The following is a 20,346-nucleotide window of genomic DNA, read 5'->3' as shown; positions in this document are numbered from 1 at the left end:
AAAGCATTTCATTCTAATCCAAGAAGAGGTTTACAGAGGTATGGGTGGAGATGGTGTGAGCCTTGGCATCCTTTGCAGATGATGGCAGTGTTTCTGTATCCTCTTTTGCAAAGTTACACTCATGCCAGGGATCGTACTGAGTATCAGCACATGGAAGGGTTATAGGTCTGGATCTGTGGAGCCCCAGATTTAACGAAAGCAGCAATGTTGAATGAAATTGCTCTCCATTTTACTTAAATTGATCTTTAGGAAGGAGAGGAGTCTTTTTGCAGAGAAAGATCTATAAGTTTTTTTTTTTAAGAGAGGCTGGATCATACCTACTAACTGGAATCATATTTACACTTGTGCTACTAAGGAAACTACTAAGGTGAAAAATATTACTTTATTGAGAACATATATATCTAATTATTTCATTTTCAGCTCAAGTATTGTGCAGGTATCTCACATTGTATATGTGTCTCACAAAGTGTTTAAGTGATTTAACAGGTTGGCAAAATGTTTGAAAAGTTATTTGTTATTTCCTTATTTTAACAAAAAAACTATTTTGAAAATGGTATCGTTTCTTAAAACTTTAATTAACTTTTTGATAACATTTTAATTAGTTTTATTTTTTAAATTGGTTAGTTTCACACTCCCACCTTTCACATTTAATTTTGATGTGTAAGCATGTATTTTTTTATTTCAGGTTTAAGTCATACTACACTAAACACTTGTCTTCCCTGAATGGCTTTTAACTTCTAAGTGGACTCTGATCCTTGTCAGTTGTGCAAAGTATAATTTTCCACATGTCTGTGGAAACATATCTGGCTTTTGGTGGTAATTTTGTGGTGTGCTGGGGGTGGTGCCAGTATTTCAATAGATGCCTGATCTTGGTTTCATCTGTGACCCTCCCAGTTTTTCATGTAGTTGTTTAAATAAATAATTTGTGTTTAAATAAATTCTCATCCTGGCCATGCTCAGGGTAAAACAAAGCAACAGAACAAAACCTGCACAAACTGATTACAAAGCACACAGAGGTGTTATGGTGACTACAGATACACTGGCCACTGCCAAAGCATAATTTGGTGAGCCAAGGGCGTGCTGCATGTGTGCTGCTGCTGCTGCTGCTGAAGCCAGGCAGGGGGAAGGCTGAGTCTGGGGCAGAGACTCAAGGACAGTTCAAACCCTGTTTGAAAGAGCTGGGAGCACAAGACCTAACCTGCCCTGCTGCCCTGTTGGGCTCATTAGCCCTGGGCACAACACACACAAGCTTTTTTACACTTCCAAGTGCCTCATTTTCAATCTACAACCACTTACTGCCCATAATTTTAGAAAAGTAGCCTATGGTTGGGTTGTAGAACATTCATCTGATTTATTCCAGTTTGCCTCAACTTCATCTGCTGAAACAGTTGAGTTGAGCAAACACTTTCTGCTATCTTGCTCCTGCAAAGTATAGATTTGGGCAGCTATTGAACAGCTTATTTCTGCACAGCAGATGGAGTTTCATAGGCCATACACTTTGCAGGTCTTTGAAGTACCCTGTGGAAAGGTGGGATTGTTTTTAAGTAGCACTGTGTGTCAGAAATGTCATATCTGCCTTATAACCAATTCTTCCCCAGCGAGATTATATGGGATGTAAATCATGAGGGCATGCGGTTATGTCTTTAATAAAAATATTTTAAAATGCATGAAGTCTGGAAACTATCCAAGTCACTAACAGGTAAGAGTGGGAGCCTCTCTCTCACAGACTTTTTTTACTGGAGTTTTTGCTTATCTGACACTTAGTACACTTAAGTTATAAAAAATGCAGAAAGCCACAGAAATGTGTCTCGGTTCTGCTTCAACCCAAATAATTTGTCACTGTTTTCTGTATGTAAGAATTAAAGCCCACGAGGACATGTTTAATATTGTCTGTATTCTGCTGTGTTTCCAAATCCCTATGTTTCCTTATATCATTTGATAGGAATAACTCCAATGTAGTACTTCAAAGTCATGGTTGTTCATAAATGTCAAATTCCTCACAAATAAGAATTATAAATTTGAAGAGTCTGCACATTTATAACCTGTATATATATTTTCTAGGGGGTTGTTTTCCTCTTTTCTATATCACCAGGGTGATTTCTCTCAAAAACTGTATCAGCCAGCAACAGCAAGGGTTTGGAGGCAGATGTTCAGTGCATCACTACCAAATTATCCTTCTCATAAACTTACACAGAATAAAGATCTATATTTTACTTCTATTTCATATGGAAATTTGCAATATATAAAGAGTGAGCTGTGAGTGGAGAGCTGGACGTGATGGCTTTCCAGTGAGTTTGTCTGTTGTGTGAGACTTTCCAGTATTTTTTGGCCTTAGTCTCCCAAATTATCTGAGTGATAGATAGAAACAAGTGTTTGTGTCATTTTCAACCAATGTAAGCATTGGGTTTTGTAGTAGTTTGACTGTAAGGACGAGTCTAGTGTTGTTTTCCTGTCAGTGTACATCTGATGTGTTAAAATATTGTGCCAAACTAATTGTACATCTCATGATAAATGAGGGCTTGTCTCTTGCTGATCGTGGCTGGCTGTGCCAAGAACATTTCACTGGGCAGATCTTTAGCAGATGTTTCCTCTTTGATTTCAATTTGATCTTTGCCACTGAGGTTAATAATATAGCCTAAGATTTTTATTTCAGTCTGGTAACTACAAATATTATCAGTCATAATATTTTCCTGTGACTTGTAGAAACCATTTTTTCTGTGCCTCTAGAAGCAGCCAGATCTTCATGTATTTCCCAAATAAGCTTTCCTTTTTGTTTTCAAAAAGAAATTAAAATCTAATTACAATTAATTTGTTAAAATGTGTTATGTATTTATATTAAGGGAAGGTCAGTAAAGACTGAGTATTCTAAATATTTATGTTCAGATGCGTATTATGGATTTATAAGCAATATATTAATGTCACCTTCAAGGGTTTATTTGCTTCCCAAGAGTTCTTGATCCTTCCTTAAATATCCTTTTAGATTTTATGTGTGGAATTTGATCTTTCATTATAGTGGAACTAATGAAAATATTATTGGCATCAGTGAAAGTGTATACAACCATCTCTAATTCAGGAGCACAGAATATTTTCTTTCTTCTGTGGTACAGTGTGATCTTTTCTCACACCATCCTAGCTGATTTTCCTATTTGTTTCATTTATTCTTTTGGAAAAGAAAGCTGGTTAAGCCTTCATAAGATCTTGTCTTCTAGCATTTTAGGAGGCAAGGGAGGTTTACCAGAGAGCTGGGTGATGCCCCAGGCCTGTCAGTGTTTAAGAGACATTTGGGCAATGCCATCAACCACCTGCTTTAAATTTTGGTCAGTGTTAAATACTATGGGCAGTGGGACAGGAGGGTTGCTGTTGGTACCTTCCAACTGCAATGGTTTATTCCACCCTATTCTAAAACCAAAAGAACTATAAAGCAATAGCATGAAAGGCAGATTTGAAACTAACAAAAAATAGTAAGTAAGTCACGCTGTAATAAAAAAAAAAATTGCATCAACAAATAGAAAATAAATATTTCATTTCTGTATAAATGCTAATTAGGCACTTTAAAAAATTTTTGAGCAACTTCTTTTTCTTAAAATTAAGAAACTTCACTTGCTGTGACCAGTTTTACTTCTGCCTACAAACTGCACTTGCCCCATTGTGATGATTTCTGTTTAGGAGATGTTATAGCACCCATACTTTATAAGTGCCTTTTTTTTCGGTTCTTGGTGCATTTGTAGCATGGAATGCAAAGATATGAGCTATCCCAGCCAAACATCAAACACTCACCCATTAGATGGTATATAACTGCTTTTGTGTATGAAGCCCATTTTTAAAAGTGCTGCATTATGTGGTAATCCTTGAGAAGAAGAAAGAGTAGTGGAGTTTGGGATTCCTTTAGGTCTGCTGCTATTCTTCTCAGTCCCCAAGGCTTATGCAGCATTGAGAAATCCTTTTGATTTCTCAAAATAGGTCTTGGCAAAGAATAGATTGTGAATCAGCTGTCTACACCAGCACAAATATACTCTGGGATGGTAAGAAATGAATTGGTAATTACCAGAGAATTAGGCTCAACACATTTCTTTTATCACTGTCTAGAGCCTTAGGAATTCTTTTTCCTTGATTCACTTGGACATTTGGATCCTATGCTGTGGGGCTCTGTTTCTCTTATTTTTAGCTACAGGTCCTCCATTTTCTTGAGAGGTAAGAACATAAAAATAAAAAATGGTGAGTTTATTTTGATAAGCAGTTGTTCTCCAGGAACGAAGTTCTGTTCTCATCATGAAATTCCATACAGATACTCAGTCACAGCTGTACCCATTTGTGTCAAATGTAGTGGGTGTCTGGCTATTCAAGTGCCAGGTGAAAGAAAGGTTTCAGCCATGTTATGTCCTGAAGGAAAGAAATGCAAAGAGGATTTTATTGAGCCTTTGCATTGAATTTTACTTGTGTTTAAAGGCAAGAACCTGTATGGACAGTTATTCTTATGTTTGACTTGAAGAAGGTTTTGTTTCTGTTTCTGTGTGATGAAGTGTGTGACTGGTTCATGTGGCAAGGTTTGGCAGCAGGAGTGTTCAGGGCTGCTGTGGGATGAGATCAGGAGCTGCCCTCGTGTCAGACAGAACCAGTTCCAGCCAGCTCCAAGGAAAACCCTCTACTGGCCAAACTGAGCTGGGAGTGATGCTGGTGGTGCCTCTGTGATAAGAGATGAAAGAAAGGGTAAAAAGTGCACAATAGGTGTGAGGAAAAGGGGTGAGAATGTGTGAGAGGAACAGCCCTGCAGACACCAAGGTCAGTGCAGAAGGAGGCGAAAGAGGTGCTCCAGGTGCCAGGGCAGAGACACCCCTGAAGCCTGTGGTGAAGGCCATGGTGAGGCATTATTCTACCCTGTTATTCATTAGCAATAAATTAAATTACTCATCCCCAAGTCAAGTCTGTTTCACCTGTCACAGTAGTTAGTTTGTGAGTGAGCTCCCTGTCTTTATCTCCACTCTTGAACTTTTCATTATATTTTCTCTCTCTGTCCTGCTAAGATGGAGCAGAGAGAGAATAATCTGTGAGCACCTTGTGGCCAGCCAAGGTGAACCCATGGCAGGGAAAAATCACGGTAGCTCTTCTGTTTGGACAAAACATGGCAGGAAAAGCATTGTTGTTAAAAAGTATTTAGGCATAGGAGATAAACAATAACAGAACATGCTGGTTGTGTAAGGCATTGACTGAATCATTAAAGGTGTGTCTTTTGAAGTGGATGGGAAGGCAGCAAGGCCTAAACCACAAATCAGTCATAAGCAGATGTATTTTTAGGTTGTATGAATCAAATTATAGTTATGTCTTCCTGAGTAACCAGCTTGCCAAGAGTCAATGCCATTTTTAACTATTTATTGAAAACATTTATATACTTGTGATTGCTTTCTAAGCAGGGCAGTGCCCTTAAGCCAATTGCTAGAAATCAGGCAGTATCAATGGGGAATGTGTTACTTTTTGGATAAACTTCATATTCCGAGATTATGAGAGGGGCAGATTGAGGAACCCAGCAAGTTTTGATTGGAAGCTCCTGCACATCAGCAAGCATATTTTTCTGGATTTGCTTTTGTTTTCAGATGTCCTGTTTGAAGTTGTCTCTTCATTAATATTCACCCAAATGAACTGCATCAAATGTTTAACAATGAAGGGATCCACTGGAGGTAGGGAGGACGTATGTCCAGTGCAGACTGTACCTGATTAGTGTTTGCAGACAATTGCTCCCCTACAAAATGAGCCTGAACTACTGGAAACAAAGGGTTTCCTGCTTGAAGTAAAATCGAATCAGAATTGTCATAGAAGGGACTGATGCTTATGATCCAGATTTTGAGATGTGTTCTATTACATGCCAGTGGTAATTAATTGAATCTTGATATTCATGATAATAATAATGAATATGGCATAACTGTGAAATTTCAAGTGACTATTGGTGTTCTCCTAATGCTTTACTGAACTAGAGGAAGAAATTATTGGGGCATTTAGGGAAAAAGAGAGGTAGCTATATAAAATAAAAGATTTTTTTAAAAATAATACCAAAAGTCTCTTAGAAAACTTTTAACAGAAAATTCTAAATTCTTAGAATTTCAGTATAGTTATTTGAAACTACAAAATATCTAATGGTTGTACCATGAAATATACATTTATACACCTACTAAGACAAACATAAAGAGCTTTGCAATCATCTCCTTTGCACCATTTTCATGCTGATATAATGCTGTTCAGGTCAGTGAAATTACCTGGTGAAGCACTGATGCAAAAATTATGAAGAACTAGGTCATACAATAGCTAATCTTTCAGGAGAACTTCTATAAAGTACAAAAAACTCATATGCATATAAAACTAATCCCTCAAATAAATTTCCTAAAATTACATTCTGCAGAACTGTTCTTCTCAAGAGGCTCAACATGGTGTCAGACGAGCACAAGGGAGATAATGGGAGTTTATGTTCACAGGAAAGGGAAGAAGCATATTGAAGCTGCTTTTATTTACACTACCCTGCAGTCAAGTTGGAATATTTTAATTCTGAAGTGTTGTAACCACCCTGTTATGTGATCTGAAGTGTTGGTGTGTTGCACTTGCTTTATCCCACATGGTGCACTTGGTCAAGAAATACTTCTTTTCCTAGAAGACATGTCTGATCTGAAAGTTAGTCTGAATTTCATTGGAAAACTCAGCAATTGAGTGCAAAATATTAAAAAAGTCAACCAGAAAGCCCTGGATTTATTAAGTAAGACTACAACCAAGTGGTCCCAGACTGCTGAGGTGAGATCATTTTAATTGCAAAGTACTCTTTGCAATTAAAGAAGAGTGGGGGAATTTTAACCAAACCAAAAGTAATCCCTACTGAAATTGAGAAAAACAGATAGTTCACAAGAAAAGGCTTGTTCTATTTGGAGAGAAAAAATATAATTTATTCTGAAATGTCAGCCAAAAAGAAAGAAACTGTCAGATTATCAGAGTCCATTGCATCTGTGCTTTTTGAGACAGAAGAGGTCCTATCCTAAAGCCAGCTGGGGAACAGTAAACTGTCCTTGTGAATGGATGTGTGGACACAATGCTCACACTTAGGTTGTGGTAGTAGTAAGATTGTAAATGAAACTGCAAAAAACCCCTGAGTTTGTCTTACATTTCTCCCTCAAAATGAAAAAGTATGCAACTGAGATTTCCTTTTCAGAGGACCAAATAAGGTTTGTGTTCCTGTATGCATCTTGTTTGCTGGGTATTTTCAGAAACTCAGCAGAGGGCTCTGGTCTGTGTTTAGCCTGCAGAGCATCACACGACTTTTCCTCTGGTTCATGATTTAAGCACAAGTGAAATAACAGCATTATCTTTTAAGTACTGTTGGCAGAGGAGTCCACTGAAATGAGATTAGTTTATTCTTCAGGGATATGGCTTCAAATTCTCTATATTAGTTATACTCTCTTCTAGAGATTTTCTTAGCAGCTGTAAGAGATTTGGTCTTTTTTTAAATGAAAGAAGAAAGGACAATTCCTAAGTGTTTGTAAAGCTGGGTAAAGGGACTTTGGAGTTCAGAAACTCTGACCTGTATCTGACATTCAAAAGTAGACTTTGAGGGTGTGACATCTTCATTGAGTAAATAGTGTCTGCTGCTAGAATTCATCAGTACAATTAGAGTAATTAAAACCACAAATAATACTTTTGGAATATTCTGTGTGATTTATAGTTGATTAAATAATTATAATTACTAAAAATTGAAAGGAGAAAAGTAGTCTGGGGCAGAAAGTTTCATTCTGCAGTGTTCATTAAAACAGATGAGTTACATTTTCTTTCACTGAAAAATTACATTGGAAAAAAGATTTGAGTCTACATGTGTCAGCTGCCCCTGTTAGGAGGAGCATGATAGAAGTGAGATCATTGTAATTCTGAGCTGCTGAAATAAAGATGAGAAGGTAAAGATATTGACAAATACCTCAAACTGTGCTTATGAAATCACATGTGATAAATTATAGATAAAAGAAGTCATTTCAGAAGTACCCAAAAACTTTATTTGCACTATTGATGTTTATTAGCATGTCAGGCTCAGGCTCAGAAAAATTCAACCCAAAAGTTTCTTTGGTTCAGTTGCCTGAGGTCCAACACTAAAAGTAAAATATTCAGCAAACATTTTCTTCCCTCAAATTGCTGACTACAGAGTTATAGCAGGTTTGATTTTGTATTGTGGCTATCTAGAAACATAGATAACAGCACACACAGCACAAAAGTTCACAGGTCCCTTCCCTCTGCTCATATATATTTCCAACATACCTCAGTGGATCTAAAATCTTCTCTGACCTAATGTATTGCCTTCAAAATGCTAAAATAGTTTGTGTTTGAGAGATCAAATTCTTAATAAATACAAGATTTTTCCATGCATTTGCTAAAAAAAAAAAATGCACGAAGTTTCTCTGGCATCTTATAGCTTGGAGGGGGCTCATCTGTCCCCCTCCCTTTCCTCCTTTGGACTGATCATTTATCTTACGAGGGAAAAACAGCATATGTGATTATTTCTGCTTGTTATGCAGCCAGTGGAAATCATCCAGGTTCTTCCCCCTGGCCCATGTTCCTGAGGAGCCACCAATTACTGAGTCTGAGTTTTAAGCACTCCTCATAAATCACTGCTACTAAAATCATTAAACAATGATGTAATTTCAGTCCAAAGTATAGCTTTATTGCATTTGATTGTTAATAATTGTATCAAAATGATAATTTTCTCTTAAGTATCTTAATGGACCTTTTTAATATCTGCATCCAGCTGCACTTTAACACTCAGTGGATCTCCTTTGCCTGTCTTCAGCTCACTTTTTCTGACTCAATGGCTCCTGCCCTGCCAGTGAAGGGCCTTGAGAAAAGTGATGTGTCTGTGGGAGTGGGGCTGGATTCTGCTTCACGTTGTGACAGCCCAACTGCCAGCCCAAAGCTGCCTCTGCAGAATCTGCCTGACTAATGACAATAGAAGGGCCAGAAAAAAGCACAGTTGGGGCTGCCATTCCCAGGCTGGGATGGAAGCCCCGAGGGCAGAAAACTCATCTTTTGCCTGAGCATATTTGACATGAGAGATATTGGGAGAAAATCATCCTGTATTCCCATTACACCTTTACAAAGTTAAACTGTACCTTGATCAACTCTGACTGAATTTCCTTCTCAAGATATTTTTTTCGAAATTATTCTTCCCTTTCTTTGTCAAAGCAGAATTTTCTCTTCTCTTGAATATGCTAACCAAAGATATATCAATTTGTTATGGAAACCATGTGTCAAGTTTAAGATATTTCTAATAAGAAAGGAATCTGACTCTTTTTTAGCATTAAATCTGCTTTATAGTCTCAAATGTTAAACATAATTGTAAAAATATGCTATAGTGCTTGCCAGTGCATGTGAGTGTCTGCATATTCTGTGTGTGTGTATATATCAATTTATGATTATGAAGGTTTTTTCCTCTAATTTCATGCATATTTCTATTCTTTTTTTTTCAATTGATTCTATTTATATGCATTTTTTAGTAGAAGATTTCTTAAAGAAATTTAAGAAAACATAATGTAAAGTAGAAAAAAAAAAAGTTCTTTACAGATGTTACTAATGGGACATTATAAATGGGGTTTATTTTATTCCCAGCTAGAATTCTAAAGTTGATTGGTATGAAATCCTCCTTTTTCTTCCATCCACATGATTACTATTCTGTAGCTGCCTCTACATAACTTGATTATATTATGTTCTCAGGGCTGTTGCTGGAGTTGACAGGGACCTTGATTTAGTTCATATGGAAATCCAGGACCCCAGTGGAGGTATGCAAATGAAAATGTTATCAATTGATGCACTAGTATATAGTTATTTCTCTTTGGTTTAGAGGTACTTTTTGGACTGTTTTTAAAACTAGTCAGAAGAGAAAATGTGCAAGTCAGATTCTTCCTCTGTTTATTTGTAGTCAGCAAAACTGTCCTGTTATATAAAAATATAGTGTAATTTAAAAGCTACTTGTTTTTCACTTTAAGAGGAATTGATGTCAAGATGCTAAGCTCTATTGATAATGTCCATTAATAGTGCAATTTATCCTGGCATTTGAACATTGAACAGTTTCTCCTGATTTGCAAATAAAACTGGCAATGCAGTGTTAGTGCTGGGTAAGTGTCTGTTAATGTGAATCATTGCACATGTCAGGTCTAGGGCAACAGCCACCATTTCTCAGAATTTCCTCATGTTGTAGTATCCAGTATACTTTGAAACTTCAAAAGGAAAATAAATGGAAAAGCAGATTAGTAGTCAGAATGTGCTTAAAGAGTCACCATGATTCCAAAAGCTTGTAAAGTTTTTGTTTCCTATCATACTCTTGAAAGATAATTTAATTCCTTGAATCAGATCATCTAAGTTCCCATGCAGTCTAAAAGTGAGCCATAAAGAATGCACAGTTTGACTTGCTCTGTTCCTATAGTTTTTCTTAATTACAGCCCCATTAACAAAATCAAATTTTTCATGTTAAAAGCTGAATGAAAAAAAGTCGAAACCTTTTTGCAGTAAGATTTATGAGACATGGTGACAGCTCCATCAGCTGCTTTCTTTAGAGACAATGTAAGATGATTCTTCAGGGTCTGAATGAAAAGGGGTTTTTAGTTGGTGGTGGACTTTGGGTGGTTTTGTTTGTTTGTTTGTTTTGTTTGGTTGGTTTTGGTTTAGAGTGGGTTTTTTTGTAGGGGAGTGTGGTTGGTTGGTTTGTTTGATTGGTTGGTTGGTCGGTTATTGGGGTGTTTTTGCTTGGTTGCTTGCTTGCTTTTTTGTTTGTTTTTTCAGTTTTGGTGGGGTTTTGGTGTTTCGTTTTTTTTGTTTGTTTTTCTTCTTTTTTTTTTTTTTGGTGGAGTTTTTTATTTTATTTTTATTATTTCAGAAATAGCAGAAAAAGAAAAACTCTCATGAAATACCTCCTGGCTAGATTCTCAACAAACTGACCTTATGCATTTAGGGTCAATACAAGCATAGCCACTGATTTTAGTGGAAACAGCATCTTTGCACTACCTATATGACAAAGATCTGTAATTTTTGGGTTGTGACCTGTGAACACCTGCAAGACTTTAGATGGTCCATTACTGCACCAAATGTCCTTGTGGTGATGATTTGGACATAAACTGGAGAATTTGGATTGATTCTAACTACCTCTTAAAAACAGATCCAGATTTTAAAACAAATAATTGTATCCAGTATACTGGTTTGTCCTTCTCTAATAAAAAGTCATTAAATGTGGGATGCATTTCCCCTCACACTGCAAAAGTAGTGAAGGACATGGGGCTTCGTTATTTGCTCTCTCATGCTGTACCTGGAGTGTGGGTAGCATTAATGACTTGGGCCCAAGATTGTGTAAATGACATTTTCCTCACTGTGCTTGGGCAAGTCACTCAACTACTTTGAGCTCAGAAGCTTGTGACAAAGGATGAGCTGTACAAGAGCTTAGGGAAGGTCTTTAAGAATCACAGGGTCTTTAAGTCACAGCTGGTATAAGATAGTGATTGTTGGCTCTGCTGTCTCTGATAAGAGCAGATTGTATCAAAGATGCAGTGGAGCTGTTCTAAGAATCCAGGGAGAGAAGATAGTCCTTGCTAACTGGAGAGGAAGAGAAAGGCCATAGCCTCCTCTGATTATAAATCAGTCTAAGCTTTTTCAGCAAGGTATTAACTCTGAATATAGAAATCCTGCCCCAACAGACAACTTCCAATATTGTGCTAATAGTGTGTCTGAACATTCTTACAGAGCTTTGAAAATAGGCTTTAAAATTCTGCACGCCATCTATTAAATGGAGCCTGATTCTTTTCTCATTCATCACAATTTTATACTGGAGTTGATCTATTGATTTCAGTTATGTTGTGTCAGGCTGCCATATCTTCAAGTGAATAATTTGGCTCTGTGCATAGGTTAAGTGAGAAAAGAGGCTCCTTCTATTATCCCCACCCATGAATGGCTCATTCATCTAACCCCTAATCTCTCTGGACCAGCAAAATTTGGATAATAACAGGCTGCCTCCAGGGAACGATCTGAACTGTAAGCAGTTAATATATTCTCAGTACGTTGGAGATTGAAAAAGTCTTATATGAGAGTTTAATATAATAATTCTACAACTAACTCACCTGGCAAAGGCAGCCTTTTTCCTACATGAATAGCATTTAGTACTGCTTGCTTCTTTTTCCCTTGATAGCCCTGTCATATGTTTCTGTCTCTCTTCCCTCAGGTTATCGCTACATCACTTGCCAGATTCAAAATTGTTCTGATAAGACAATGACAGTCCCATTTGCTGGCAGCACTGATCGGGATTCCCTTACTGTGCAGGATGACTACATATTTCTTCAGGTATATATGTACTTCATATTTCTCTGCCAATTTTGGGAGAGACAGCTCATTTTGGAATTCAAAAATAAAGTTCTAAACAGTGCAGCAGCGCTGTAAGGAGCAGGGAGGAATTAATGAATGATGATTTATGATTTTTTACATGGAAAAAACCATTCCTTTATCAGTCCAAAAAAAAAGAAATTTAAAAAAAAATCTTTTGTTTGTGCAACCAGTTTCCCTTTAACTATGCAAAAATTTTCAAGTGGATTGTGTTACTTTTTATAAATACTCTTGTGTGTTAGGTGAAATGCAAACCTTGTGTTCCTGTTCCTGTGATTACAAACTCTTCTAGGTCCTTTCCAGGACAAAACACAAAAGTATTCCCTGGGAAGAACATCCAAGGACCACCACTGACAGAATAGTTGCACATCTTCTTCACGTGGGTTCTCCTCTGAAGAGGTTTTGCCAGGAAAGAGCTGCTAACATGGCTGTGCTTAGGAAGCAAAATGGTCATAGCTGGGGAGCTTGGAGCAAATTAGCATGGAATCACAGGATGATTTAGTTTGGAAAAGACCCTTAAAATCGAGTCCAGCCACAAACCGTAACACTGCCAAGTCCATCACTAAACCATGTCCCCAAGCACCACGTCTACAGCTCATGGTGGTCCAAATTACATTGGGGTTGTTTCATTCCCAAATTACAAGACCTGCCTGCAGAAATTTGGGCTGGAACTTTGTCAGCCATGTGGCACCAGTACAGCTCAGGCACACTTGTAAGTATTGTTTTAAGTGCTTGGCACTGGTTGTGGTTTGAATCTCTCAGAGCTGCAAACTTCTCAAGGAGCAGTTATGTCCTTTTTGTTTTATTAGATTTCACTAGGGAAGTTGCTTGTACTTTCCTTAGTGCTCAGCTATCATTTTTCTCTTACTTTGATGAGATTTGTTTGCTGCAAGGCTTATCTATTTATTGACTTTTGTAGGACAGCTATCTTGTGGCAATGGATACACCTCCCCACCAGTGCCTCAGTGGGCATCAGATTGGCTCCTTTCCAACTTTCCCCCCATGAGCCTGTTTCTTCTGCAAGGACCTGTAAATTAGCTGGAACACAAAGGATCTGTTCTCTTGTTTGGCATAGTGGTTTCAAGGACCTGCATGGCTTAGAGGAATTAATACTAAAAAACAAAAAAAAACCATCCAAAAAAACCCAACAACAACAAAACCGAACCAAAAAAACCTAACAAAAACCCATGCACCAACCAAAATTAAAAAAAAAAAAAACACAGTAATAACAAAAAACCCAGCAAAACTAAAACCCAATGGCATTGGGAAAGACTTTTGGACTAAAGTAGGCATTTTTCAGATAAGATCTAGCACTCATGGCATGCATTTTGCTCAAAGCTGTTATCATCTGTGGCTCCCCCAGGCACAGTCTAAAAATCTATTTCATAGTATATAGATGCTGAGAATATCTTCTCACCATGCAAACTTCCAGACTGCTGTGCTCAGCAAAACACTGGCTGCTTCCTCATCAAGCATTTTGCTTTGCTGGATGCCATGTACAATGGCACCCTGAGCTGTTACTCCCTTTCGTGACAGACATGAGCAGACACAAAATGGAAGTGCAAGGTGGAAATGCACACATAAGTAGAAGACAGTTGCTCCTCAATGATGCCTTTTGGTAATTTGGTCTCTCTAGATCTGAGACATGTCAATGCCAGAAGATGAAATGTTCATGCGTTCCATGAACATAAAGATGTTCCCCATAAAGGGGAAACATCTCTAGTGTTTTTCCTTTGGACTTTTCTGCAGTAAACCACAGTATGTAATGTATATCTTATTGCTAAATTGGTTTACAGTTAGCCATGTCTGTATTACTGGAGGATAGAAGGTGACCCTGGGATCCTGTGGCACATCTGAAGCACAGCACCCTGAGTTGTGAGACAGAACTGCATTCACCTGTTCCAGTGAAACCACACCTCAGCTGCACATCTGAGAAACAGCATACTTTTGAAACCATGTGGAAATTCTTTTATCACTACACTAAAGTACAGTTATATAAGTTATAATCAGACCAAGGACTCCTGATGATATCACAGCAATGCCTGTCAGAAAGAGGATGGGACAGAATCTTCTGTGCAAAAAGACAGGAGAGTTTGGGGCTGTCTCCCTGCCCCTAGCATTGTTCATATTTCCTGAGCTGTACAGATGTGAATCACAGTGCTGCAAGTCTGCACTGGCCCAAATCTATTTTGGAGATTTTTACCATCTTAGAGGAAGATCTCAGCCACATTTCTTTAGTATGTCTATATCCACAAAGATCAGAAACTTTCTAATACTCATTTTTTTTCCCAATTTGCACTGGCAGTCAGACAGTTTCAGAGGTGATTTTAGTAGGAGGATTAAAGTTTCAATGCTGTTCTTAAGCACAGACCAGCCTTTAATGCCAGTGAGGCTTGACATGACTATGTGCTTCAAGTCCAATTTTCCTCTGCCTTGCATCATCTCCAGTTATTTTAATGAATGATGTTAAAACATGCATTTAAAAAAAAAGCTTTTGAACAGATAGGTATGACTGCCATTTAGCACTAGTTAAGCAAATGATGAGGTTTTTGGTTTGATCCATCATCATTTAACAAATCACATTCCTAAAGGCATTGCATTCTATATATCACCAAAAAATGCATACAATATTAAATACTTTGTTACCTTTAAAATATTCAGGCATGTGGACCTACTGTCATATATCAACTTTATTTTTACCAAGCCAAATCAAGTTTTCATGTTTCTGGATAGGCTGTCTTTCGAATCATGTTCCCTTTTTAAACACAAAAATTTATGAGAAAAAAAGTGGGATTGGGGTACTATTTTAAAAGGATTTCCCAAGTCAAAGAAAGAAGATGAGTCTCAGTGTGAAAAAAAAAGTGAAATATTGCCAAAGGCTGAGTTTTATTTACTGATATCATCTGGTGATGCTCAAAGGTTTAGTTTGAATTATGCCAATTTATATACCAGTACGTTGGTGTTACATTTCTGATGTGAGTTGTGAGTTGAAAATTTTCACTGATGTTTATTTGGAATATTCCTTTTGGTACTTTGGAACATTGCATTAAAAGTAATGACTACATATTTCAGTTACTGTTTAAATGCAAAACAGTCTTCCATCTCAGGTTCTTTATATTTAACATAAGCTGTCACAGAGTTCGGTTTCTCCTTCCTGTAGACAACATCAGCAAATAGGACCAAGTATTACGTCTCGTACCGTCGAAATGCCTTCGTTCAGATGAAGTTGCCAAAATATGCATTGCCAAAAGTAAGTGTGCATGCTTTTCTTTCTCTTTTTGCATTTGTCATCTTCTCTTTCTACTTAAACTAGTTTTGTTCTGCTCTTTTTCAAACCTCATTATTCTGAGTTCAAAATTTCTCCTTGTAAGGATATTTGAATCATTATTTTTATTTTGAATGCTACTTTTATTTTTATTCCATTAATGTAGTACTCGTAAACCATAGAGGGGAATAATAAACAACAGCTTATTTGTCATCAGTTACTGCAACAGTTTTTGAGCTTTGCTTTCATGAGGCAGTGCTATACACCCAATGGCAATGGAAAGATATAAAGCAAGTGTTCTTTCAAGAATCAATTACATTTTAATTCCACATGGTGTTGTCTGGTATAAGCATGAATATAATAATAGAAGAAAATTTTACTACTTGGTGTTTCTCTGTTTCATTAAAGAATCCCAGTTCTGACTTTGACTGCTCAATGAAATTGAAAGACTTGGTGAGAGGTTCCTTCAGTCCACCATATCTTCGTCAAGATAGGGTTTCTGTATTTCCATAGCAAATCAGCAATTTAAGCACAGAAATTTAAATATGGTCTATGTGATGCAGTTGAATTTTTTGTGCTGCGCACAGTGTATTTACTAACTTCACAGTTGAAAGGCTTCTGTAGTCCTGAAGAAAAAAACCTTGGAAGTTTGAAAGATCCAGCTGGATAAAACCCTCAGTAACAAGCTCTGACCTTACAGTTCACCCTGCTCCCAGCAGGAGGCTGATCTGGAGGTCTCATGAGGTTCCTGCTTTTCATGTGATTCTCTGTGATTCTACCACTTACTTAGCAGAGAACTTGTTTTCTTTGCATGCCTTGAATTGTATTAGTTTTATTAATTGCTCATCTAAGGACGGACATTAGAGTACAATTTATTTCCTTTTGCTGTTATTGTTGTAAAGCAAACGTTCTAATATCAGATTTTTTTCATCTTAGATTTTTTTTATGCCAGTATAAATGGTGGTCAGTAATTTTAAATTACTTCATATTACCAGAATCTCAGATCAAATCCTCAGGTATTAATTGAACAAGAATCTGAAACTTGGATATGTTCCTAGTAACACTACAGGAATATCTCTCTCTCTATCTCTCTATGTCTCTGTCTTGTCAAGAAATTTATAGTCAGACAGGTATATAGACCAACAGTAACACAAAGTTATTTCTGTGTTTTTCAGCCCTTCAAGGAAGCGTTTGTGCTTTCTTGGGGGAAATTGTAGTCAGGAAAACAGCAGGAGAATATCCAGGTTTTGAAGGTTAAAATATGCCAAACATGGAAACCTCAAGGGGCTGCAGCCCATTGAACCCTGCACTGGGACACAAATAAGCAATTAAGGAGCAAGGCAGGCAAGCAGAGTGTAAACAAGGAGCTTCTGACACATTCATAAAGTGTCAGCCACAATTCCCTGGCATTTCTGTCATACAGAGTCTGGGTTGTTTGAAATAGTGCTGCATGCTCAATTCTTTGCCTTGGAAAATATTGCTTTTGTTTATTTTTCTTTTTTGTTTTCTTGGTAAGTGGATTACCTCAGGCCTGACTGAATAAATAAATTAGAAGTTCATGGTTTCATTTTGGGAAGAGTCTATAGCTACCTAGGAACAGGTTGACTATGTAATTTTGAAAGAGATGTTTTTGTGCTCTTCCTAGTTCAGGCAAGAGGAATAAAGTAAATATTATCTCTCCAGAATTTTGACAATGCTTCCAGGAGATGTTTCTCTGGTATCTGCACAAAACAGAGTTGAAAATTTCAGGAAGAGGGCCTGGAAGTCATACATACATTTAGAATAGTGGTGAAAATGAAAGATTTTAACCTTTTCTGAGAAAGACATTTTTTTAAAGTGATTTGGTACCTTCACATTAGAACAGAAACTTTACATACTGAAGTAAATATGAACACAGCTCTAAAATTTTTCACAGTGCTATATTTCAGTGAGACTCATCCAAGTGCAGTAGAATTGGATCATGGAACTTTGCAAAGACACAGGATATCAGCAAAGACACTGGCACATTAAATGTACATTTAGAACATGTGACTTTGAAGCTGCTTCTTTTATGGTGGTTGGAGATAAACAGAATGGAAGAGTTTACAAAGAATGTTTTTTAAGATTGATTAAAACAAAAAGCTTTTGAAAGATCTGAATTTCAGAGAGTTTTAAATCACAGATTTTGCCTAACCAGGAGATGAAACATGACTATAAGAGGCTATATTTCATTTTTCTCAAAACATGAAATGAGGTGTCAAAAAAATCTTTTCCCAAGTGGTCTCTGTACAGAATTTTTGAGCAGTGATTGTATACAGGGAAGGAAAACTGTAGCCAAGTCAGAAGATGCTGTAGACTGGTCAAGGTTGTATCTAAGAACATCAGGAGAGCTGTGCCAAAATAAACCTCTAGCCTTATGGAACTGGGCTGGGTTCTTCAGGTGTTACTCTTTTCCTGCATAGATTCCTTTCATGATGATTTTGCATATAGAGATAGAATGAGCACTTTCAGACTGCATAGTTAGAAGATGTTTTTGATATCTCATTTCCCTTTCAATATGAAAAGGTTGGAAATCTGCAAAGAAGTTATCTTTTTTTAATACTGTTCGCATTTGTGTTTGTGTTTACGTTTGTCCAAATGCATCCCCAAAGAGAAACCTGGATAAGAATACTGTGTCTTTGGACATACCTACAGTCCTCCTTACTTGTGAATAAAAGGCTGCTAAAAGCAGCTTCCAGCCAAGCTTTACCTCTGTTAACTTTCTGGGCTCCAGCTCCACAGTGCCACTGAGATCACCTTTTTGTAACTCATCATAGCTCTGTGTGTACAGACAGCAGATCCATTGGGGGCCATCTGAATTCAGATAATTTCTTTAACCTTTCTTCTGTGCTGTTGAGAGATCTTTTTTCTTTTTTTAACACTGTGTTTGATACTTACATTGCATGGAATCCCACAGCTGTCTCTTGCATTTGACAAGTGCTGGCTGCTGCCAGGAAAGGTGGTAGCAAAGGCTGGTGAGACCATATCAAAGGTTGCTTGTATGCTGCCCAGAACAGAAGGGGAATTTTCAAAATATTGTTTTCAAACTGTTGTTTTAATATCTGGTTTTATATTGTACTGGTTTTTATATTGTATTCCATTTTACCAAGATTGCTTGTTCTGTGCTGCTAAAACTAGATCAGAAGTTAGGAACTCATAGGAAGTGAATTCCAAAATCAAGCCAAGAGCAGCAGGACAGCATTTGTGTGTCAGCTTGGCTGGTTAGGCATCCAGGAGTGTCCCAGGGGAATCCAGCAATCCCCCTGGGCTGTTTTCAGCCTGGAGCACAGGTTTAGCTGCCACTGCTGGGAGGGTAAATCTGCCCAGGGGCACAGGCTAAAGCCCCATCCAGACTGTCAGCACACTCCTATTGCACAATTCCTGCAGCTCTGACACCCCTCTCCTTGAGAAGGGCAATTTGAAGAGGGAGAGAGGGAGCAGTACATTGGGTCTGGTCCTTGTTCATGAATTTGAGTAATGCTCTGATGTGGGTAACAATAAAACTGGGAACTAGTTCATTCTGAGAGTTAAAGAAAAAAATATTGTTAACAAAATTTTTGACCAAGCCAAGGAAACTGCTACAAATTATGGCGCTTTTACTATTGCAATTTGGAATAATTTAATTATTCTGAGTCCTCTTCCCATCTCTCTTAAATAAATTCAATTGATAATGATCTGCCTTTAAGAACTGATACAAGGCATTGATTGATTTTGCATTCATTCATGCCTCCTACAAAATCTTAATGATGCAAGAGCTCTATTGTTTATTGTGTCCTGCTGCAATTCAGAAAGTTTAGTTCTGAAAATATATGGTATGGAAAAAAGCTTCTTTCATCTTTTTCAATCTCTGTATCTATTTTCTATCTTGTGAAATAGGCAATAATTTAAAAATTTTCAGATAACCAGGATAGATGGAAGTATAGGGGAAGAGTGAACAAAAACAAGAGAAGAAAAAATCCAATTGCCTTAAAAATAGGTTGAAGTCTGTACTTTATTCATGGCAAGATGAATCTCCTATAGATGCCTTTTATGAGATCCATGTATTCTTTTTGTTTGATTATCACCTAGTCACCTCAAAGCATGCCACCTCTTCCTGGCCTCAGTCTGAATACACATCACTGTTTTAAGCATAGACTTCTGAAATTGTCTGTATCATTCAGTAATAGATCTAAGACAATCCTTAAATGGCTCTATTCATTAACAGCAGAAATGGTAGAAGATTCCTGCAACCCTTTTGTGTGCTGTTCTCCAAGGATTTGGCTGCCTGATGGTTGCATTGCAAACTACTGGTCTATGACAGCTCATTTGGCAAGGCTTTTAGTCTCCCAATAATTTTTGTTCTACTTGGGAAATTCCTTCACCACCTCTGCCACTCACCACCCTGGAAGACTTTGGCTGAGGTTGTTCCCCTGTACCAGGCAGAAGAGCAGTTTTTAGTGGCAGCTCCATTCTTCTGAAAGTCCACTGGAACGACTGTTGAGCAAAGAACAAGAGGGGAGAAAGTAGAAATGCAGGTGGCAGTGGCATTTGGTGCAGGGGAAATATTCCTTTCCCAGGCAGTGTCACCACAGCAGCCAGTGAACCTGAGCTATAGCAGTTGTCTGACTTGCTGGGTGTACAAATCCATCCGAGGAGGATTCAGGAACTTTTCTTTTCTTCACTGTGCAACTTATTGATTTCTCTCCATGAAC

At 37.6% G+C, this 20,346-nt stretch overlaps 1 protein-coding gene across 1 annotated transcript in view; it reads left to right on the top strand.

The window, feature by feature from the left end:
- Positions 1-20,346, top strand: part of SORCS2 (sortilin related VPS10 domain containing receptor 2) — a gene marked incomplete at both ends in the record, with an annotated part of 522,327 nt that overhangs the window by 426,311 nt on the left and 75,670 nt on the right. Inside the window, 3 exons of the mRNA XM_084203970.1 lie at positions 9,724-9,788; positions 12,215-12,333; positions 15,533-15,622. Coding sequence (XP_084060096.1) covers positions 9,724-9,788; positions 12,215-12,333; positions 15,533-15,622 — 274 coding nt within the window. The remainder of the gene's footprint in view (positions 1-9,723; positions 9,789-12,214; positions 12,334-15,532; positions 15,623-20,346) is intronic.

Source organism: Fringilla coelebs, assembly GCF_963513975.1.
Source record: "Fringilla coelebs genome assembly, chromosome: 4".
Lineage (NCBI taxonomy): Eukaryota > Metazoa > Chordata > Aves > Passeriformes > Fringillidae > Fringilla > Fringilla coelebs.
Note: the sequence above shows the minus strand (reverse complement) of the source record. Positions and strands in the feature narration are given on the sequence as shown.